The sequence below is a fragment of the Bos grunniens genome, chromosome 10 (genome assembly GCF_055505025.1).
Source record: "Bos grunniens cultivar Pamir isolate PY7600 chromosome 10, Bosgru_T2T1.0, whole genome shotgun sequence".
NCBI lineage: Eukaryota > Metazoa > Chordata > Mammalia > Artiodactyla > Bovidae > Bos > Bos grunniens.
This window is the reverse complement of record NC_141174.1, coordinates 11,426,969-11,452,063: the sequence shown is the minus strand read 5'-3', so window position 1 is coordinate 11,452,063 and position 25,095 is coordinate 11,426,969. Positions and strand designations below refer to the sequence as shown.

The 25,095-nt window shown below is 38.1% G+C and overlaps 1 protein-coding gene across 40 annotated transcripts in view; it reads right to left on the bottom strand.

Annotated features, from left to right (window-relative positions):
- CEP128 (centrosomal protein 128) overlaps positions 1–25,095 on the bottom strand; it is a 481,052-nt gene that overhangs the window by 50,682 nt on the left and 405,275 nt on the right. For 39 of the 40 annotated variants that reach the window (XM_086319370.1, XM_086319373.1, XM_086319382.1 and 36 more), the window contains one exon: positions 19,149–19,172. The exons of the other annotated variant lie outside the window; for it this stretch is intronic. In XM_086319370.1, coding sequence (XP_086175496.1) covers positions 19,149–19,172 — 24 coding nt within the window. The remainder of the gene's footprint in view (positions 1–19,148; positions 19,173–25,095) is intronic. 40 annotated transcript variants of the gene reach the window in all.

Here is a 25,095-nt window from a genome sequence, read left to right as displayed (position 1 = left end):
AAAGACTATAAAACTTCTTCTTGAAAGATAACACAGTATTTTGATGGAAGGTACTTCTCTAGGACATTGCTACAGATCTTATGATGGCTTTTGTCCCAGCATAGCTTTTCAAGAATGTTTGTATAGCAAACAGACTTGGAAAATGAGACAGTGTCTTCCTCTTAGGCAAAGGTTGGGTAGAATTTCTTTTTGTTCAGTCACTAATTTATGTGAAACTCTTTGTGACCCCATGGACTGCAGCCTGCTAGGCTCCTCTGTCCATGGGATTCTCTAGGCGAGAATGCTGGAGTCAGTTGCTCCTTCCTTCTCCAAGAATTTCTTGTAGCTCCTTTTATAAGACTGGGGTGACATAAGCTCAGGGTTCCTCGGCTATAACACAAATTCACTGCATGAGCAAGCCCACTGGACCCGTCTGAGGGACGGGAGATGCAAAGGGAATTGATTCAAACATGCAGCTCATGGGCCAGCTGTGCTGTAATCAGGTCCTTAGTCTCGTGTCTACTTTCAGCATCCATGAAAGTGCAGCTGGCTAAGGTGGTAACTGGTGAGAAGGGTAAGATTCTCAGACTCTTCAATTCATGATATACTTTTGACAACAAAATAAGAAAACTGAAGCGTCATGCAATAGTGCCAGTTTAGGTCACTTATTGCAACATCCTTCTATGTGATCATATTATTCCTCCATTTTCATATGATTTTGGTCTCTTCTAGCAGAGTGGGGAACAACTGACAAGTAACAATAAAATAATTTCTAGGATGATGAGAAAGGAAAATGTTTCAAGAAAATCAGATCATCAAGATTCATTATGTATCTTAAATTTATATGCATGTGTGCTCAGTCATTCAGTCGTGTCTGACTCTTTGTGACCCTGTGGACTGTAGCCCACCAGGCTCCTCTGTCTATGGAACTTCCTAGGCAAAAATGCTGCAGTGGGTCGCTATGCCCTCCTTCAAGGAGTCAAACCCGAATCTCCTGTGTCTCCTGCATTGTGGGCAGATTCGTTACTGCTGAGCCACTGGGGAAGCTTTCTTAGCTTTATAATAGGCTCCAACAGACTCATATGGTATTTGCAAGAAAGAATGAAGTTTTTCTATTTAAAAATAAGGAAAATTTCTCTTTGTGCTTTGTAAGATATTTTAAAAGAAAAAACTCAGTTCTTACCAAAAGAAATCAATAGACCAAGATTGGATCCAACTGACCCTAACAGTATTACCAAAGATTAATCTACCCTTGGCAAGTTCTTTGCCTTTTACCATCACCCCTCAGAATCCTCTTCATTCCTTTAGTGCCAAATTTCTCCTTCCTGAGATGGGAGCCTTTGTAAACCACTTATGTGGAGTCTGATATGAAGTCTGATAGTTCATGAAGTACTTGTCCTATGCTGCCTTGTAAGATAAACCATGCTTTATACTCAGTACTTCATGTGGGTTAGCTGATGGTCATTTATCGAATGGAAAAATGAATGAAAGAAACGAGTGAATGGCCAAATGAGTGTGACGTTATAGAGCAGGGACTAACCTAAAGGTAGGAAAGAGGAGAAATAAGAAGAAAGATGAGGGAGGAAGGTAATTTACATATTTTAGTCAATAAGCCAAAAGCAAACTGATTGAATAGACAATTTGCTCAACATACTGATTTACAAAACAACATATTTGCTTTTAAACTCTTTATATAGTTTCCAAACATACTGTTTTGCAAATTGGCTGATTTAATAACATTTACTAAAATTAGAGAATTAATCATTTGGTAAACTCATGACTGGGCAAATGTGTCCCTGAAGTTAGGCCCAAGAAAGTTATACTTTAGTAAGAAGCTAAAAGTAAGCAGTTTATATCCTTGGAAAATTAACAAAAAATAATGTTTGAGAAAGAACCTCACAACTATTGTTTTAGTAGATTGGAAATAATATGTGGTAGGCAAAGAACTGGATGAAGCACAAGCTGGAATCAAGATTTCTGGGAGAAATATTAATAACCTCAGATATGCAGATAACACCACCTTAATGGCAGAAAGTCAAGAGAAATTAAAGAGCCTCTTTGATGAAGGTGAAAGAGGAGAGTGAAAAAGCTGGCTTAAAAGTCAACTAAGTTTTAAGATCATGGCATCCAGTCCCATCACTTCATGGCAAATAGAAGGGCAAACAATGGAAACAGTGACAAATTGTATTTTCTTGGGCTCCAGAATCACTGTGGATGGTAACTGCAGCCATGAAATTAAAAGATGTTTGCTCTTTGGAAGAAAAGCTATGACCAACCTAGACAGTGTATTAAAAAGCAGAGACATTACTTTGCCTACAAAGGTCCGTCTAGTCAAAGCTATGTTTTTTCCAGTAGTCATGTATGGATGTGAGAGCCAGACAATACAAAAGGCTGACTGCCAAAGAATTGATGCCTTTGAACTGTGGTGTTGGAGAAGACTCTTGAGAATCCCTCTGACACCAAGGAAATCAAACCAGTCCATCTTAAAGGAAATCAACCCTGAATATACATTGAAAGGACTGATGCTGAAGCTGAAGTTCCAATGTTTTGGCCACCTAATGCAAAGAGTTGACTCATTGGTAAAGATCCTGATGCTGGGAAAGATTGAAAGCAGGAGAAGGGACGACAGGTGAGATGGTTGGATGGCATTATCGACTCTGTGGACATGAGTTTGAGCAAGCTCCAGGAAATGGTGAAGGACGGGGAAGCCAGGAGTGCTCAGTCCACGGGGTTGTAAAGAGTGAGCGACTGAACAACAAGGCACAGAACACATGATGGTGTGGGTAGAAAAGACATGAAATTAACTCAGTGGAAATTAACAGGACTACATCCAACAGATGTGAAGGCAGAAGAAGACCAGACCTAAAGAGCACGTGGCAGATGGCTCAGGTCAGTAATTCTCACCCATGACTGCCCACTGGAATCATCCGAGGAACTTTAAAAACTACTGGGTCCTATCCCAGGCCAACAGAATCTGGAGGCAGGAATGAGTTGAACTAAAATTATTAAATAAGAACTATAAATCTAAATTTCCCAGATGCTAAACTTGAAATAATTACACTGAATTTTGGAAGTAAAATGTATATAATGTACAGTGCCAAGACACACAGCCTATGTGACAAAACTAGGGCTAGAATGCAAATGTCTCAATTAATGAGCCAAGTATTTCTAGCCTGTACACTGCTCCTGTGACCGGTAAAGGTAGTGCACACATACAGGAGGAATCATTGTTTTAAATTAGACAAGGACTCTCCTATCCTTTACCTCATCTGATCGTCTCAGCAAATCTGTGACACAATAGGGTAAGTATTGGGCCCACTTCATGGATCATAGAAATCGGGATAAGAGGGGTTCTGTGAGTTGTCCATGTGAAAGCGCCAGGACTCACAAACAGGTCCTTTAACTCGCAGGGCACCAAATCGTAATCATTCTCTGAGAAATCTGGAGATCACTCTTTCAGTCAACTCCTTCATATCTGGGAACAAATACACTCTTCTTCAAGGAAAAACTAATGCCTAATGTGATAGGGTATTACAAAGTAAAACAAGTTCTGAATCAGAAGTGATAGGGAAAGACAAAAACAGTTTAAATTCTCTAAAAGGATATAAAGGAAGTACTTCATGGAATCCAAGTGTTTTAAGTCAGTGAGTCCACCCTTAATGTGTTTTTAACTATCTGGTTAACGTCTGATGACAATGAAACAAACAAGTCAAGGATGTGTTTTATGGACCTCTGCTATGGATTTAGGCAGACAGCGAGGTGCTCGGAGAGAAAAACATTGAAGAGGCTCCAGAAAATCACTGATGGAACACCAACTACGCAAAATAATTAAGAACAGAGCCTAAAGAGAATAATGAGGGAAGGGCTATTTTGATGGTTTTACTGTTTGATGTTCAAATATAATGCATTTGGGGCAATGAGAGGATAAAATCATTCACTAATGTTAAATAATTAACACAAGACTACTTTGGATATTTATATTAATGGTGCTAATAGTGACAGTTTATACTCTCTCCAGCCTTTCATCTGAGATCAAAGTTTGTTAAAAGCCCTAAACAAACTTTACAAACAGTTGAGTAAGTGGAATTAGAGTATAAAATAAAAACCATGGACTGAGGCATTTAATATCACTGGGCGAGCTCAAGACAGAACCAGTAATGCAACCTGGGGCATGCCGACTCTCTTCTTCAACATTCACAAGGCAGAAAACTAGATCAAAGCTGGTTTATTAGACCCCCACTTACCATCAGGTTGAGGGCATATTTTGACAGTTTTAAATATGGTTCAAGAATGTCAGTGTTGTATCTGTGACTCTCTACTTCTTGACACGCTCAAGGTAAATACAGGATCTGGTCGTTAATTCTCTTCCTCTTCACTTTGTATCATTCACTAGATATTTACTTAAAAAGCATTCCTCATTCATGTCATTACTCTCAGTAGTCACAAGTGGAGTATATGGAATGGAAAGAACATGGAGCCACTAATCAGGACGCTTGAATTCTATATAGCCCTAGTTTTGCCACACTTGGCTATTCATAAACTCCTATGGCCTCAGACTTCTTATTTATTGGTGAAGTGGTTTTGATGAGGGTCTCTAAGCATCCTTTCACTTGCAATAGTCCCTAAAATATGAGATCCAGGGCAGCAGGGACCTAATCTGCTATACGCCCCAGGACACAACTGAATGGCATGGATTCAACAGGCATCTATAAAATACACTTACATGATTCAGTTCAGTTGAGTCACTCAGTCACGTCCGACTCTTTGTGACCCCATGAACCCCAGCATGCCAGGCCTCCCTGTCCATCACTAACTCCCGGAGTCCACCCAAACCCATGTCCATCGAGTCGGTGATGCCATCCAACTATCTCATCCTCTGTCGTCCCCTTCTCCTCTGGCCCCCAATCTTTCCCAGCATCAGGATCTTTTCAAATGAGTCAGCTCTTCGCATCAGGTGGCCAAAGTATTGGAGTTTCAGTTTCAACATCAGTCCTTCCAATGAACACTCAGGACTGATCTCCTTTAAGATGGACTGGCTGGATCTCCTTGCAGTCCAAGGGACTCTCAAGAGTCTTCTCCAACAACACAGTTCAAAAGCATCAATTCTTCGGCGCTCAGCTGTCTTTACAGTCCAACTCTCACATCCATACATGACTACTGGAAAAACCATAGCCTTGACTAGATAGACCTTTGTTGACAAAGTAATGTCTCTGCTTTTGAATATGCTATCTAGGTTGGTCATAACTTTCTTTCCAAGGAGTAAGCATCTTTTAATTTCATGGCTGCAATCACTATCTGCAGTGATTTTGGAGCCCCCCAAAATAAAGTCAGCCACTGTTTCCCCATCTATTTGCCAGGAAGTGATGGGACCAGATTCCATGATCTTTGTTTTCTGAATGTTGAGCTTTAAGCCAACTTTTTCACTCTTCTCTTTCACGTTCATCAAGAGGCTTTTTAGTTCCTCTTCAGTTTTTGCTGTAAGGGTGGTGTCATCTGCGTATCTGAGGTTACTGATATTTCTCCCAGCAATCTTGATTCCAGTTTGTGCTTCCTCCAGCCCAGCATTTCTCATGATATATTCTTCATATAAGTTAAACAAGCAGGGTGACAATATACAGCCTTGATGTACTCCTTTTCCTATTTGGAACCAGTCTGTTGTTCCATGTCGAGTTCTAATGGTTGCTTCCTGACCTGCATACAGATTTCCCAAGAGGCAGGAAGTAAACTGTTTGAAAGCAACTTTTTATAGGGTAGTAATTTGTGAAGATTAATTTTTAATTCCTCCTAGATTAGACTTCCCTTGTAGCTCAGTCAGTAAAGAGTCTGAATGCAATGCAGGAGATCCGGGTTCAATCCCTGGGTCAGGAAGATCCCCTGGAGAATGAAATGGCAACCCACTCCAGTATTCTTGCCTGGGAAATCCCATGGACAGAGGCAACCCACTCCAGTATTCTTGCCTGGGAAATCCCATGGACAGAGGAGCTTGGCAGGCTACAGTCCATGGGGTCGCAGGAGTCAGACACAACTGAGCGACTAAGCACAACAGCACAGACTAGACTAGGTAAAAGACTTTAAAATATCACCTAATGCAACACAATCATTAAAAGAGAGAGAGAGAGAAAGAAATGAAGAGGGGTTAAACAACTTGCCCAGAGTTATGTGCCTGATTATCAGGGAGGAAATGACCAGAACCCACCGTCTTTGACTCTAAATCAGATACTGATTTACTGTATCCCTTTCTATCATTTTAAACTAGGCATATAACAACTTTCAGCTGAAATCTGTACGCAATTGGTTAAAATCAGATATACAAAATGAAAAATGCCCAAATCAGCTTTCCATGTAAAGGCTGCTTCCTAAATGTATGTGACAGACACTACTCCCACCAACTATAAATTAAGGGTATAATACCAATATTTCATTTTATAGTTAGGATAGATCTTAAAAAATGTAATACACTATTATTCTGAGATTTCACCCAGATATGCTCTCTTAAAGAGAATAGAAGGCATTTCATATATGCATTACGTTTTTCAGAAAGATAGTTCAGAAAGTGTTTGATAGTATACACTTATAGTATCTTCACAATACAAAGCAAGAGCTTTCACCCAGAGAATGCACTGTTACTGGCAGTGTTTCGAACAGGACTATAAAACACATTTCCAAGCAAGCAGCTGGGCATCCTGACTACTTCTCAGCACCAACTATGAAGCTGTCAGTCTGACCTCTAAACACTGAGCAATTCAATAATCCTAAATTCATCTGCTGGTGAAGCTGCATTCATTATGTAATTTCTCAGTGATACTTTTCCTATGTCACTGCATTTATGAAAAGTTTGACAGGGCTATGAGAAACCATTTCTGCAGACTGAAGGAAGTCTTAGACTTTTAAATTGGTCATCACCTTTTGCCACAAGGTTTGCAACTCTGTATAAAACAGCCCACTTGTTTCAGCAGCACTTTCTTTATTTGAACATAAGCACAGTCATGTTTTTGAAATTTAACCCTTTGATGCTGACCCCATTATTGGAAAACATACACATTTTAATACTAATGCATAATACGGGCTCTGTGTTTGGGGACAAGGTGGCGAAAGGAGAATGTCTAGATTGTTTCAACCAAGATCCCTCATGAGAGATTCATGAGGATATTTCCGTTTGCCCTCGATGCGAATATACAGAAGGTAGACGAACATTAGAGCAGTGGGAAACTTGGCAGAACGGGCTAGGACAGGGTTTGTGCAAAACCTTTTTCCGGTTTCAGTTTGAATGGGTTCCCAGGAAGTGTCAAGTTCGAACAAATCCAAAATTTTACAATGTAGCTCGGCCAAAACTGCTGAGATTCACCTGATTCTGGGTCAAAACCGTACAGAGCACACTGCGTTTTATTTGGGGTAAAGCCAATTTGACTGAACCTTTCAGGCAACTTCAATGACAGGCTTATAGCCTTGGCAAAACCAAAAATTGAACCTAGCTTGATCTTTGGTTCTGAAACAGCAAGTTCTGGCTTTATAAAGAGATAAAGGCAAGTCCTACTCAGCTTCAAGATTCTGACAAATACTTAGAAGAGGCATTGCAGATAATTAACCATTATTTGGCCACATTTACATACTCAAGTCAGTTATTTCCTGAGCTAAACCGAGACACACTACATTAACTCTATTGGGTCCATATACTCCTAAGTGCCTGAAAGCTGAATCTGGTGTCCTAACAGAGAATGATGGTTCTTCTTCAACAACTTATGTGCCTGTAGAGTAGCTTGAAGCACAGTTAGTGCTGGACCCATAGTGCGAAGGCTTCCCAGGTGGTGCTAGTGGTAAAGAATCTGTCTGCCAATGCAGGAGACACAAGAGATGAGGTTCCATCCCTGGTTGGGAGATCCCCTGGAACAGGAAATGGCAAAACTCTCCAGAATTCTGGCCTACAGTGTATGGGGTCTCAAAGAGTCAGACACGACTGAGTGAGCACACACACACCATAGTGTGAAGGAAAGAAAATTGAAAGTAAATTCCTAACAACAGTAGACCAGTGAAGTCAGAGTACACAGCATCACTTAGTCATTTCCAGAGACATGCTGGCAAAGTCTTGTACTCATGGCCATCAAGATCTTGAAGATCAACTGGTGTGCATAGTTCAAGTCTGGTATCACTAAAACTGGCTGAATGAATCCTTTGGAGATGTGCATAAGGCTCTAATAGATTTTTATAAGTAGAAATAATATTTCTAAGAGATTTCCTGTGTCTTGCATTTTTTTCTCAGATAGGCAAATTTGTGCATGTTTTTCTCCATAGAAGCTACAGGTTAGGATGTATCCTATAAATCATGCTATCTCTGTGTAAATATATCCTAAAACTATAGGAAATTTACATTGTTTTAAGTAACTTTGATTTAAGAAGTTGATTAAACACTGATAATTGCAATTACACAATTACACATTTGCTCTAAGTCAGTGCTTTTCAATGTTTGATGATATCCTCCCTAAATAATTATTTAAACTGTGTATAACCCTTATTTGTACCTACTTCCATACATACGTTTTTAAGCTGTCAAAATGTTCATAAGTTTAGGAAGTCGTAAAGGATGAAAATTCTGGAATGTAGTAAATACTGTCATTTTCAAATAAAACTTTTATATTACTCACATTAACTTGTCCAGTGAACTTTATTTTTATTTTAAAAAAACACTTATTTATTTATTTGGCTGTGCTGGGTCTTAGATGAGGCATGTGGGATCTAGTGCCCTAACAAGAGGTTGAACCTGGGCCCCTACACCGGGAGTGCTGAAGAGTCTTAATCACTGGACCAGCAGAGCAGTTCCTCCAGTGACCTTCACATCTCATTAATTTCTTACCACCACTTATCCATTTACAAAATAACTAAATAGCATCCTCTTTAAAAGACAGATTTTATATGATTTCTTTTCACTTTGATTTCAACTCTGTTTTTCCTCACAGATTTTTATCCTAATATACAATACCTTTATCCTTCCAGGACTTTTGGTTATCCTACACACTTCATCCTTCTCTGTAACAGTAATGCATATATACAGAGAGAACTGATTTTTAAAACTCTCTGTGACCAAAATGCTCAGTGTTACACATTATTATGGATTCAATTATCATACATTTGACATTATGTATATTAAAATTTCTTAGAAAAAATTAAATGTGAAATGTTAAAAACCCTAGGGCTTCCAAATGTATATCTCTTACTGGGATGGATATAACTCCTCCTTCTCCTGTACTCGATTAGCCGATGTATCTAAGGGTAAATGCTAATTTTGTTTTCGATAAAACAAGGTTTCATTTCTATTTGTTTTTTGTTCCTATAGGTTTACTCACAGAGAAATCTTGTTCACATAAAAGAGTATGTGAGAATGAAAGCAGTTGTGTTATAACAATGTCACTCAATTTCTTGAAAGCCTTCCTAGTTTTATGGCAAAGATTACATAGCAATCTGTCATCAAAAATTAATTTTAATGATCTACCATCTCGATTAGGTCTTCTTTCAATGTGTTGAAAGCAAAGAATTAGAAACCACTTGACTTGCCAAAGAACTGTAATGTAGCTATTAGAGTCATTTACTTTCTGTTTCTGGAAAGTATATCTAAAAGGCTTTATTTACCAAGACTAGTCAAATCACTACAACTGTTCTTTTTTTACATAGAAATATTTCATTGAACTTAACATATGCAAAAAATAAAAATTTGTTAATTTCAATACCGTTCTGTCAGTACAACATTCTAATATATTCATTTTATCTTGGTATTAAATATATTTGCATTCAAGCCTTACAGCTGCAGACTGGCAAAGCCAGTTCTCACTGTCAAACCAATCAGCCAATTCAGCCTTACTTTCTGGCAGAAAAAAAATTTGACTTCATTTTTCAATTCTGCATATTGTGTTAATGTGTCCTTGTGACAACCATCCCACTTTTCAATCATAATTCTAAGATAGATAGACGGATAAGGAATGGAGCCAGGCCAGAGTCTGTCACCTGGATGAAATAAGACACTGGCTTTCAACGATTTCTTTTCAACACTTCTTAGCTTTGTTTTCTGGAGTTATACATTCTCTGATTATAGCAGGGTGGTGGAAAAGGTGAGGTCATTAAATAAAACTATCTTTACTCCGCCCCAACATCAATCAACGATACACATCAATTTCAGAACAACTCATTCTCAACAGCCCATATATCTAATACCACTCTTTGTTCTTATCAAAAATGTATGCATGACCAAGAAGGACAAATGAAGGAAGAAATGGCAATCCACTCCAGTATTCTTGCCTGGAAAAGCCCATAGATGGAGGAGCCTGGTAGGCTACAGTCCATGGGGTTGCAAACAGTCAGATGGAGGAGCCTGGTAGGCTACAGTCCATGGGGTTGCAAAGAGTCAGACATGACTGAGCGACTTCACTTCAAGAAGGACAAGAAGCTTTACTTTAGTAACTTGATTAAAGGAGGACATGAAGGCACCCAAATCATAAATTGTCCCTTCTCTGGCACCCTAAAGAGCCTGGGGCATTTGCCATCAAGGGAGGAGGAAGCCTTTCTTCGGTGAAGTGGGAGAAGGTGGGTTATGAAAGGTAAGAGGGCCTCCTCAAGCAGAGCTATTTTAAGAGTGCAGGTAGAAGCTGAGGATACAACTGCTTCTCTTAAACATTCTTGTGTCTTGTGTCTGACTACCCCTTCAAACATCTTTGTGTACTCCTGGGAGTGAGCCGCTGGAAGACCATGTTCTAACTCACCAGCTCTCTTTGAAATTACTGTCGAGGACAGCGTTAATCATTTTGCTATAAAAAGAAAAGGACTGCTAACATGTTTCTGTTTTCTTTGCTTTTTGGTGAAATGTCATAGATACAAATGAGTACATAAAACTTATACATAAAGGAAAATGACAATTTTTGTGGCTTTAATTAGTATTTCTTTGATTACGAATGAAGCTGAATATATTCTTACATGATTCTTTTTCAACTGAAATGCTTGCTCATGCCTTTTACCCTTTTTCTTTAAATCTGAGTTGTTTATTCTTTTCTAATTGCTTTGTTGAGCAATAAGATTTGTATACAAATTGATTTGGACATACACTGCTTGTCAGTTATATCTTCTGCTACAAATAAATTCTAAGCGTGGACTGCTTTTAATTCTTTTTATGTTGTCTTTCTGATTTATGGAAGTTCTTAATTTGATGTGGTCACATCAGTCGTTTCCTTTCTCATCTCTATTTTCAGCACCCCCCTCCTCCTAGAAATCTTCCAAAGTCCTAAGATCATGAAGATAGTAAACTATACTGTGTTTTAAAGTTTTACAGTTTCATCATTCACATTTAGGCTTTCAACCACTTTTGCATCTGAGATAGGGGTTCAATTTCATTTGTTTCATATCATCTATTAAAAAGTTCACTCTTATTCCCCTGATAGTGATGAACAGTGTGTCAGACATCAAGTTTCTATGTACAAAACTTGTTTTTGGATTCTCTGTATGATAACATTGACCTATTTATATATTCTTGTGTCAAGACTATACTATCATAATTTCAGTAGCTTTAATAAGGTCTTATATAAATATATTAATTGCAAGAACTGATGCTGAAGCTGAAACTCCAATACTTTGGCTACCTGATGCAAAGAACTGACTCATTTGAAAAGACTCAGAAGGGGACGACAGAGGATGAGATGGTTGGATGGCATTATCAACTCAATGGACATGAGTTTGAGTCAGCTCTGGGAGTTGGTGATGGACAGGGAGGCCTGGTGTGCTGCAGTCCATGGGGTCGCAAAGAGTCAGACATGACTGAGCAATTGGACTAAACTGTGAAAGTGAAAGGGGAGAGTGAAAAAGTTGGCTTAAAGCTCAACATTCAGAAAACGAAGATCGTGGCATCCGGTCCCACCACTTCATGGGAAATAGATGGGGAAACAGTGGAAAAAGTGTCAGACTTTATTTTTCTGGGCTCCAAAATCACTGCAGATGGTGACTGCAGCCATGAAATTAAAAGACGCTTACTCCTTGGAAGGAAAGTTATGACCAACCTAGATAGCATATTCAAAAGCAGAGACATTACTTTGCCAACAAAGGTTCGTCTAGTCAAGGCTATGGTTTTTCCAATATTAAACCAACTCAAGTCCTGGAATAAACTCAATTGATAAATTGGTAATTTGTCAGTGTTTTATGATTAATTATCCTTTTCATACATTCTAGGATTTATTCTGCTAATATTTTGTATATAACATTTTTGTATCCATGCTAATTTGTGAATAGTTTCTTAATTTCCATATTTATGCATTCTGTCTGGTTTTAACTCAAAGGTTATACACATTCCTACTGAGTTGAGCATGTTTCTTTTCTACTATAATTTATTTTTTGACCTTTGAGTTGTTTGGAATTTTACTTTGAAATTTCCAAAAGTTGATGGCTTATTTGGTTCTTTATGAATCTTAAAACTAGTTATAATTATGTCACTAAATTCTGCTGCACAGAAATGATATGTGCAAATTCTAGTTTTCACTAAAGGCAAGCTACACACATGCTTTCCCTTTCTTTTGTCTAGTTACAACACAAATCTAAGGACTGGAGCTGAACCAGGCATCTTAGATCAGGAGGGTAATGGAATATACTGAAGATGGCAGAGCAAAACAGCAAAAGAAGCCGGAGTTTCTGACATCCTACCTGCCATGGACGCGGTATATTTGGACTGTTACACAAGAGCGAAACTAATTTCTCTCTTACTTTTACCCATAATTATTTTTGGATTTCTCTTAACTGACATCATGATTACTAACTAATACAAAAGTATGAGAATCTAAATTATCATGGCATTTATGGAAATGAAAATAAAGACAGATTTGAGGGGTGATATGAAAAACAGACTTTATATATCCAAGTTTGCTTCCCCCTTCCCTTTCATTTCCCAAAAGTGAGTCTTAACTGTATTGCCTGTACCTCTTCTTTGCCCTCAACCTCCCACTTACTAAGTGTGCTAGTTCCTTTCTAGAAATAAGGGTACTCACTTTAACTCTGCCTTTCTGGCACCACACTGTCCCAATTCCTGATGTTCCAAGCACATCCCTAAAGCTCTACGATCTCCACACACACTTCCCTTTCCCTACTTGCAGCCTGTCACTACTGCACTCCAGCTGGGCACACGTTCACCATGCACAATCCCCGATTAAAAGCCATTAACACTCCCTATAGGTTTAATAGCTGTGTTACCTACTCTCACCTCCAGACCTTGTAATGCCAATGACAGAGAATGAACAGCAATCACAGTAATTCTTTCCAAAGGAGTAGCCCAGAATCCTTCCCAACAGAAAGTGTCAATAGTCAGTACTATGCCCATCAGTAGGAACTGGCACTCAGGTAGAAACCCACTTGTATGCCTGATCAGTTCAGTCACTTAGCTGTGTCTGACTCTTTGCGACTCCATGGACTGCAGCACGCCAGGCTTCCCTATCTATCACCAACTCCCAGAGCTTACTCAAACTCATGTCCATCAAGTTGTTGACGCCATCCAACCATCTCATCCTCTGTAGGCCCCTTCTCCTCCCACCCTCAATCTTTTCCAGCAACAGGGTCTTTTCAAATGAGTCAGTTCTGCATATCAGGTGGCCAAAGTATTGGAGTTTCAGCTTCAGCATCAGTCCTTACAATGAATATTCAGGGCTGATTTCCTTTAGGATGGACTGGTTGGATCTCCTTGCTGTCCAAGGGACTCTCAAGAGTCTTCTCCAACACATTGAACTTCTCCAACTTCTTGAATACAGTTCAAAAGCATCAATTCTTCGGTACTCAGCTTTCTTGATAGTCCAACTCTCACATCCATACATGACTAGTGGAAAAACCATAGCTTTGACTAGACAGACCTTTGTTGGCAAAGTAATGTCTCTGTTTTTTAATACGCTATCTAGGTTGGTCATAACTTTTCTTCCTAGGAGCAAGCGTCTTTTAATTTCATGGCTGCAGTCACCAACTGCAGTGATTTTGGAGCCTCCCCAAATAAAGTTTCTCACTGTTTCCCCATCTGTTTCGATGGGACCAGATGCCATGATCTTCATTTATTAAATGTTGAGTTTTAAGCCAGTTTTTTTCACTCTTCTCTTTCACTTTCATCAAGAGGCTCTTTAGTTTTTTCCCTCTCTGCCATAAGGGTGGTGTCATCTGCATATCTGAGGTTACTGATTTTTCTCCTGGCAATCTTGATTCCAGCTCATGCTTCATTCAGCCTGGCATTTCTCATGATGTACTCTGTATATAAGTTAAATAAGCAGGGTGACAATATACAGCCTTGATGTACTCATTTCCTGACTTGGAACCAGTCTGTTATTCCATGTCCAGTTCTAACTGTTGCTTCTTGACCTCCATACAGATTTCTCAGGAGGCAGGTCAGGTGGTCTGATATTTCCATCTCTTTAAGAATTTTCCACAGTTTGTTGTGTTCCACACAGTCAAAGGTTTTGGCATAGTCAATAAACCAGAAGTAGATATTTTTCTGGAACTCTCTTGCTTTTTCGCTGATCCAATGGATGTTGGCAATTTGATCTCTGGTTCCTCTGCCTTTTCTAAATCCAACTTGAACATCTGGAAGTTTATGGTTCAGGTACTGTTGAAGCCTGGCTTTGAGAATTTTGAGCATTACTTTGCTAGTGTGTGAGATGAGTGCAATTGTGCAGTAGTTTGAACATTCTTTGGGATTGCCTTTCTTTGGGATTAGAATGAAAACTGACCTTTTCTAGTCCTGTGGCCACTGCTGAGTGTTTCAAATTTGCTGGCATATTGACTGCAGCATTTTAACTGCATCATCTTTGAGGATTTGAAATATCCTGTATGCCTGATATCAAATCTAAACTCCTTGGTTTGTATTTCAAAACTCTAAAATGTCTATCATTGTCTTAAAGTTTTATAGCTAATGAGTCTATAAGAAAAAAAAAAAAAACAACTGTGAAAGCCTTTGAAATGGAACAAAAAGTTACTGCTTATCTTCAATGAAAAACTAGTTTTTGCCTAGCCAATCCTTCTGGGTTTTTGATTCAATGGGATCTCTATATAAGTCATTGTTTGATATATTTATAATTTGCTATGCAAATGATTCTTGTACACAGACATGAAATAAATTTTATCTGCAGGGGGGTTCAACTGATTTCCTTCCTCCACCATGGAAGAAGCCAGTTTTGCTTCTATTTTAAATTCACTGCAGTACTCTAGTGCTCTTTGAATGTTCCTTTACGTGAGTAACATCTAGCTCATTCTCTCATTTTTTAAACTCATTTGTCATGAGTTCATTTTATATTTCTATGAGAGTCATGATTTCATGATTTTGCCTTTAAATTTTTTTTAAATATCTCTCTAACAAACTCTTGTTTTCATTATTGCCTTTAAACTTTGATTTCATCCCCAATATACAATGTCTTCTCTGGCTTTCTTCCTGACACCACTGATTCTTCCCATTTTAGGGATGAATCTAATCTCCACCATGACCTCAATCTACAAAAGCTATGCTTTTCCATGAAGAACCTAGACTGCAATGATGTCAATTTATTTTACAATTATAGTTTCTTTGTAATGCCTTCTACAAAATGCACTGTTTCACTGACATGTTGTAGACACTGCATATTTATCTTACATCATTAATTTATATGTAAGTAACTTCTGTGCTTAGTTAGAGTGCAAGTTCCTTGAGAGAACTGATCACAATTCATTTTCCTTTTCTCCTCGTTACTTTCTACGTAATACCCGTAGTGCCCAAGAAATATCCACTAGTGAGTCCCATCCATGGCTCAAGGCTCTCAACCACGATTTCTTTCAGGTTAATCACTTAACTTTATTTAGGTAACCAACCAACTATGCTTTGGCTGAAGGTGGTTCCTTCCTAGAAAAACTCATGCTAAACTTTAATGAAGATCATTGGAGTTTCGTGAAACACCAAATAAAGTGTGGTACTAATCAGAAAGTCTAGAGAAAAAATAATAAATTGATATGCTTCTAGGTACTTTTCCCCCTCAATGATCAGGACTGTCTATACCTATATTCTTAAGAACAGTCCATGTGAGGGTTATACACACTCAGTTCAACATTCATTCTCTGATTCTGCAAATGCTTATTGGTTTTCAACTGTATGTTAGAAATTTTTTGCAGGCCTTGGCGATTGAATTGTAAATAAAATGTAATTTGTAATCCAAGACACTTACTTGCTAGTGAAGAAGGAAGAAGGAGGGATAAGAAAAGAGGAGGGAAATAGAAACAACTGTGACCTAAGCATACAGATAATTGGTGATAAGCCAAATTAAGTTGCTCTTATTTTCAGGAATTATATATACTGAACCTTTAAAATTAATTTAATATAAGTACAATAATGGGATAATGAAATTTCAAATTTTGCAGATCTGTATCACCAGAATACACATCATACATTCAATGTCTTACATACCCTAATACCAACTAAACCAAATGAGAGACCGCCAGCATTTTTCTAGGTTTAACTGCTGAGTTGTGAGAGAATAATAAATGGCCTTGAGACTGCTGCCAGCATATTTGATTTTATGAACTATAAAATATTTTACCAGTTGAATAGTCTACCAAGTATATTAAATCTGCTCCTTATAATGCTATATGAAGTCAAAGGATTTCATAACATTTGAGCATTAACATTATTACTGAGCATTTTCATTTTTATCATTTTACTTATGATAATTATTTCAAATTAAAACCATCTTGAGAAAACTGCCACTGTTTAAATAAAAAAAAAAAAAAAACCTAGTTCATTTAACCAGTTTTATTTTTCTCATGATGACTTTTTATTCTTACCTTTATTCCTAGAGGAACCCTTAGAATAAAGCATTTAAGATTTTATACCATAGCACTCTGTTAGTAAAGAGATTATGGAAATAAAAAAGACCAGCAAATGCTAATAAATTTTACAGGCTTTATGTTGTACGTTGACATATTGGTATAATTAAAATGATTCAAAAAGAAACAAAAAGCAATCATATAACCTAACAGTTGTTTGGTCCTAAATATTTTCACATATATTTTTCTCTTAATTCTCCCAACAATCTGATAAAACAAGTTTAATTATATTCATTTTTACAGATGAAGGAATCAAGAAACAAGTGGTTCACTAAACATGTAAGTGGCATTTCCTATGCTACACCCAGGTCCTCAAACTTTTTGCTTTTGTTCATACTTTTATAAAGAACATTTGATTTATAAGCCAAATCCTATTGGCAAGATACTTTCGAAGGGTAAGCAAAATATATGTAGAGGAACACTAAACATTTTATTCACTTACAGTGCGATCATACTAAAACTGAGAAAATCAAGTGTACTTTCCAAATGGCCCAGTTAAAAGTAAGGAATAGATTATTTACTCACTACAGTCTAGACACTGTCTATCAAAATCACTTGCTTACATAGGACTAAAATGTGCTCTATTAGCATCTTTCCTTTCCTCATACAAATTAAATATTTTATTCTTTATTAGGAGAAGGCACTGGCGACCCACTCCAGTACTCTTGCCAGGAAAATCCCATGGATGGAGGAGCCTGGTAGGCTGCAGTCCGTGGGGTCGCTAAGAGTCGGACAGGTCTGAGCGACTTCACTTTCAGTTTTCATTTTCATGCATTGAAGAAGAAAATGGCAACCCACTCCAGTGTTCTTGCCTGGAGAATTCCAGGGATGGAGGAGCCTGGTGGGTTGCCATCTATGGGGTCGCAGAGAGTCGGACATGACTGATGTGACTTAGCAGCAGCAGCATTCTTTATTAACCTTATTTTTTAAAAGCTTATGTTTTGCCTTCTCATCAAAAACATTTAAAAAATGACTAGTTCCACGTCATTCAATATTTTGTGTTTTCAAAGTTTTTAACACAAAATATACATTTCCAAGTATTTACATCACATTCTCTGTATAGCTTTAAATATTTCCCTCTGTATATATTTACTTTTGAACATATGATACTTTATGGCTGAACAATATTTCATCGTAGATGGTACCATAATTTACCATTCTTTCAATTCGTGTGGCTTTATCATGCAAATATTTATTTATAAAACCATGTTTTTTTTTAAAAATTGCAGCATCGAGTGGTATCACAGCCCTAGTTCTTCTCCAACAAGTCACCATGATGAGATTCGCTTGCTTCTGTTCTTTTTTCAGACACCTAATCACCATATGTTATCATGAAAGTACACATGTCATTTTATATCTTATATTTGCTTCCATTTAACATTCTATAGGGAGAAGGCAATGGTACCCCACTCCAGTACTCTTGCCTGGAAAATCCCATGGACAGAGGAGCCTGGTAGGCTGCAGTCCATGGGGTCGTGAAGAGTCGGACACGACTGAGCGACTTCCCTTTCACTTTTCACTTTTCTGCATTGGAGAAGGAAATGGCAACCCACTCCACTGTTCTTGCCTGGAGAATCCCAGGGATGGCAGAGCCTGGTGGGCTGCTGTCCATGGGGTCGCACAGAGTTGGACATGACTGAAGCGACTTAGTAGCAGCAGCAACATTCTATAATAAGCCTTTTCCATAATCATTGTGTCATGGTGGGCAGAATTTCACACTTTATCTAACCATTACTTTATTGCTAAACAATAAGTTTTCTCCTCTTTTTTCTTTTTAAAAATACGTAAATCATTTTCCAATAAATGTTGCAAGCATACAACCTTTACATATGTGCCCTTAAAAAAACAATTTACTAACACCAGATTCCTGCAAGTAAAATTAAAAAAAAAAAAAGGCTAACCAGCTTTTATCATTATTTGAATATGGACAAAAATATTGATTGTCCACACTTCAAAAGTTCAAAGGATAAAATGGCATCCTAATTTCAGTATCTTATCAACTAGTCCTTTTAGTGATTGGGAAATATAGAAACAAACATAATTACATTTAAGCTAATTGTGTTTTCCATAAATTAGTATATATTGGCACCATTTGTCTTAAGACGCAGTGACCACTTAGACATATTTTTCTTTTTCTTAATGCTTTTTTCATTTTAAAAGTCTGTATCTATATACCTTTCGGGTATAGTTTAGCTTATTGCTCCCTTTGAATCTTAGATGAAGTTTTAGAAATGCTTTCTGGAACTGCTTCCTTTGGGGAGTACTCTGAAATCCACCATAGGATCCAGCAGTAATTCTGAAAGAAGGAGAAAGAAAATGACCCAACTTACCGTTTCTAAGGCATTTACACGGTCCTGCAAATAAAGCATAATATATAATTATAAAAACAAAGCCATTAAAATATCATTTCAAGTTTAGTTTTTAGATTTTTCCATTTATCTTCTATTAACATTTTTAACATGTAAAAGATGAAAACTCCTACTCAGGATAATCTCTTTAAGAGAAAAATAGTCATGAAACAATTACTTTTCTCATCTTGCTAGCGTTAGGACTACAAGGTTTAATTTAACCGTAAACACCATAAATTCAGGCTTAGTTACGAAACGAAATAGAGTTTAAGACTTCTGCATTGGTAAAATTATGTCTATTTAATAAAATATAGCTATTTGATAGATCTGAACACATGAGCCACAACCAGACAATAGCAGTGATATAGCAAAAAAATTTAGCACATCCACTTGCTCTCGGTTAGGTATACAGCACAAAGTGCGCTGTCACAGGAAATCCAGTTCAGACATGAGAGTGACATCACCAACTACAATTAATAAGTACACGGTTAACTGAAACAAGGCAGGAAAAATAAGAATGATAGGTTACATGCAGGCAGTCCTGAACCCAGGTGGGTCTTCGTTACTTATAGTATCTTAGAAGGATTCATAGACATGTGGGTCATTGATAATATTGCTTTAAAAGCTAAATGATTAAGAATGGTTTCATTCTCAGTCCAACAGCTGTGCTCTCAACTGTTCCCAGAGCTAAACAGCTATACACAAAAAGTTATTTTTTTTTTAAAGCTGAATTTGAAAGGAGAGTCTGAAAATTCAAAGAATTGCAAAGCCATCATTTTTATGAGGATGAAGGCCGTTTTTCTATTCTTTCATTTTAAGCAATTGAAGAAGATAATACAAAATCTGGATCTCTCTCTTGTTTAATTAAATTAATCATTTGTGCTAGAGGGTAAGGAGGGAAAATGGTGCAGACAGCCACTGAGCTCAGATCTCTGAGACCCTGCAGACACTGACAGGGACCCACGACCCTTAGAAGCTTAACCTCGCCCTCCCCTGCCCCAGATTCTCCCAGCCTCACCTAACACAGAGGCCTTGCCTTTGAGGATTTCTGTAACCCAGCCTTCAACATTCAGACTGGGAAACTAGGTTGGACATTTCTGCCCCTTTAAACATCTGGCTGTGTGGGCACAAGTTAAATGAATATATTAATATTATGCAAAAGCAGCCCAAAGCAGACTGTTTTTAGCAGTATAATCTGTTTAATTGCATTTTGTTGGCATAGTTGAGAGAACCTCACCGTCGCCCCCATAATTTTCATAAAATAATGGTTATTTTATTGGTGACTTGGGTACTGTCACATTTGAGTAGCTCGTAATAAATGCATATAGTGCCTCTAGGGGGCTTTGATCTGTTGTTACCAAGCATCTTATTCACAGTACATCTGGGACAAAACCATTCAGCAAAGCTTTATCATCCTTTGCAGATTGAACAGAACCTCATTAGACAGTCTTTGGGTAGTGCTACATTTATATGAACCATCTTGGAAGGCTGAAAATATTTACAGCCACCATTTGGGCCTTAAGTTGTCCCCATACCATGTATTTATGGGGCTCATGTTACTTAGAATTAGCATATTTTAAAAGCACACATACAGCTGGTTTGCAATCAGTGATTTCATATGATGCCAAAATGGTACAACTGAATTAAATTCTGTTTTAATTCATAGCTCAGTGTTCAGGAAAGATAAAACTCATATGATTTATGTATTAGTACCTTCATTTTATTTAAATATTTGTTACAGGATTTTAAAAGGAATGTGTACTGTCATGGACTACGTGTTTGTGTCTTCAAAGTTCACATGCTGAAAACCCCAGTCCCTAAAGTGATGGCCTCTGGATACATGGCCTTTGGGAGGTAACCAGGTCAGGAGGAGACAGTCCTCAGGACATTAGTGCCCTTCTAAGAAGAGACACAAGAACGCGGGCTTCCCTTTCTGCTCTCTGCCACACTAAGGCATAATGGGAACATGGCCATCTACAAGCCAGGAAGAGGTCCTTCACCAAGAACCGAAACTGCCAGTGCCCTGATCTTAGAACTGCCAGCCTCTGCAACTGTGAGAAATAAATGCTTGCTGCTTCAGACACCCAGGCTACAGTCATTTCGTACAGCAGTCTAAGCTGACATATGCCTAGTCTGTAAGGCTAAAACACAAATGGTGGGGAGACAAAAAAAATCTCAAATTCATTAAAATATAAAGATCAATAAATAATCTATTTTAATGCAATTTAGTTACATCTGTTTGTCTATAACCTACTCCATTCCAAAATGGTACTGAAATAGCTTTCAAAGAAAGAATATATATTGAAAAAAATGAGAAAATTAGAGAAACAGGAAATGCAGTTCATTAACCTGAATTTAAATAATTTAATCTGCCAATCAACAACAGCTAATAGGATATCGGTCATTGTTGGCAATTAGTAAGCTTCCTCTAAATTGCAGTTCTGGGCTTTAATTATAGGCTATATATAAAAAAAAGAAACTACTCCTAATCTTTATGAACTTACTACCTTGCTTTTAAAATTTAAGAAATATATTTTGAAATTTAAATGGCTGAAGTTGACTTCTTTTTTGACAGCCAATATTAGTTACTATAATTCTACATATAAAAGAATTAGCCTATTGCAAATCCCTGTTCTGAAACAAAATATCTGCATATTTCTCATGTTCTTATCATTAGAATAGAGGTAATTTAAGCCAGAGTATGAAGAAATACTAGCATATGTCCTGGAACGAATATGCAATTATACCAAAATTGATTTATATTCTCCCTATCCTCTCTCACTCTCACTAGAACTGGACTTGTAGTGTTCTATTGTTGCTGTTTAATCTCCAGTTTTCATTTCAACAAATCTTATCTTAAAGCTCAGTCCACAGGTTCAATACTCTGCCTTCTCTCCCACCACCCACACACTCTCAAGCTTAGATCCTGAAAAGAATTGCTTCAGATACTGAAAGAGATGGTACGGGGAGGGAGGTGGGAGGGGGGTTCAGGTTTGGGAACACGTGTACACCCGTGGCGGATTCATGTTGATGTATGGCAAAACCAATACAATATTGTAAAGTAATTAGCCTTCAATTAAATAAATTTAAATTAAAAAAAAAAAAAGATACTGAAAGGGGAGTTGGTAGGTGAGACGAGTAGAGAGAGAAGAAAGCCTCCAGAAGTAATAAAGACACTCTCACTATAATGCAATTTCAGGTGGTCTTAATAAATCAGCGGTTCTTACTTTTGTAGTCTTGGACTTTGAGAACTTTTTTCCCCCAGGAAAATGAATGCTATACACAACACACATAATTTTGCATACACTTTTAGGGGAACTGCAGACTCTCAGAACCTACCCATAGCTGTCCAAGTATTTTTACTTAAAATAAAGATACTTGAAATAGGATGTAAGAATTAATTTATTAGATCAAATAAATTATTGTATTCGAACAAATCTATTTCTCCTGTACGAAGTATTTCTTGACAACAAGTAAAGAAACCATTGGGAGTGGAAGGTTAAAAATCAGAGGAGAAATTTCCTTCAAATATTTTGAAGGAAAAGTTCTAAGGGGAAAAATAGGTTTTATCGTTATCAGGTTTTTTGGTGATTGAAGATTCCCTTTCCCACTATTTTTTAGTGCTATTTTAGAAGGGGAAAGTCTAAGAAAATCACAATCTTGTCATGGAAAAGGGGCTTGCATAACTCAATGAAGCTATGAGCCATGCCATGCGGGCCACCCAAGACAGATGGGTCACAATGGAAAATTCTGACAAAACATGGTCCACTGGAGGACGGAATGGCAAACTATTCCAATATTCTTGCTGCAAGAACCACATGAACATGAATAGCATGAAAAGGCAAAAAGATATGATACCAGAAGATGAGCTCCCATGTTGGAAGGTGCCAATATGCTACTGTGAAAGAGTGGAGGGCAATTACTAATAGCTCCAGAAAGAATGGAGTGGCTGGGCTGAAGCAGAAATGACTCCCAGCTGTGGATGTGTCTGGTGGTGAAAGTAAAGTCTGACGCTGTAAAGAACAATATTGCATAGGAACCTGGAATATTAGGTCCATCAGTTCGGTTCGGTCGTTCAGTCGTGCCTGACTCTTCGTGACCCCATGAATCGTAGCATGCCAGGCCTCCCTGTCCATCACCAACTCCCGGAGTTCACTCAGACTCAGGTCCATCGAGTCGGTGATGCCATCCAGCCATCTCATTCTCTATCATCCCCTTTTCCTCCTGCCCCCAATCGCTCCCATCATCAGAGTCTTTTCCAATGAGTCAATGCTTCACATGAGGTGGCCAAAGTACTGGAATTTCAGCTTTAGTATCATTCCTTCCAAAGAACACCCAGAGCTGATCTCCTTTAGAATGGATTGGTTGGATCTCCTTGCAGTCCAAGGGACTCTCGAGTCTTCTCCAACACCACAGTTCAAAAGCATCAATTCTTTGGTGCTCAGCCTTCTTCACAGTCCAGCTCTCACATCCATACATGACCACTGGAAAAACCATAGTCTTGACTAGACGGAACTTTGTTGGCAAAGTAATGTCTCTGCTTTTCAATATGCTATCTATGTTGGTCATAACTTACCTTCCAAGGAGTAAGCATCTTTTAATTTCATGGCTGCAGTCATCAAACATGAATCAAGGTAAATTAGAAGTGGCCAAACAGGAGATGGCAAGAGTGAACATCAACATTTTAGGAATCAGTGAATTACAATGGACTGGAATGGGCAAATTTAATTAGATGACCATTATATCTACTACTGTGGGCAAGAATCCCTTAGAAAAAATAGAATAGCCCTAATGGTTAATAAGAGTTCGAAATGCAATGCTCAGGTACAATCTCAAACATGACAGAATGATCTCTGTCTGTTTCCAAGGCAAACCATTCAATATCACAGTAATCCAAGTCTACACCTTAACCACTGATGCCAAAGAAGCTGAAGTTGACTGGTTCTATGAAGACCTAATAGGCCTTCTAGAATTAACACCAACAAAAGATGTCCTTTTCATCAAAGAGGACTGGAATGCAAAAGTAGGAAGTCAAGAGATACCTGGAGTAATAGGCAAGTTTGGCCTTGGAGTACAGAATGACACAGGGCAAATGCTAACAGAGTTCTGTCAAGAGAACACACTGGTCGCAGCAAACAACCTCTTCCAACAACACGAGAGATGACTCTACACATGGACATCACCAGATGGTCAATACCAAAATCATATTGATTATATTCTTTGCAGCCAAAGATGAAGAATCTCTATACAGTTCACAAAAACAAGACTGGCAGCTGACTGTGGCTCAGATCATCAGCTACTTATTGAAAAATTCAGGCTTAAATTGAAGAAAGCAGGGAAAACCACTAGGCTACTCAGGTATGTCCTAAGTCAAATCCCTTATGATGATACAGTGAAGGTAATGAATAGATTCAAGGGATTAGATCTGGTAGACAAGAGTGCCTGAAGAACTATGGACACAGGTTCGTGACACTGCACAGGAGGCAGTGATCAAAACCATCTCAAAGAAAAAGACGCAAGAAGCCAAAGTGATTGTTTGAGGAAGCTTTACAAATAGCTGAGGAAAGAAGAGAAGCAAAAAGTAAGGGAGAAAGGGAAAGACGTACTCAGCTGAATGCAGAGTTCCAGAGAACAGCAAGGAGCGACAAGGCCTTCTTAAGTGACCAATGCAAAGAAACAGAGGAAAACAATAGAATGCGGAAAACTAGATATCTCTTCAAGAAAACTGGAGATACGAAGGGGACATTTCATGCAAAGATGGGCACAATAAAGGACAGAAACAGTATGGATCTAACAGAAGCAGAAGAGATTATAAGAGGTAGCAAGAATACACAGAACTGTACAAAAAAGGTCTCATGACCAGGATAACCATGATGGTGTGGTCACTCACCTAGAACCAGACATCCTGGAATGTGAAGTCGAGTGGAAC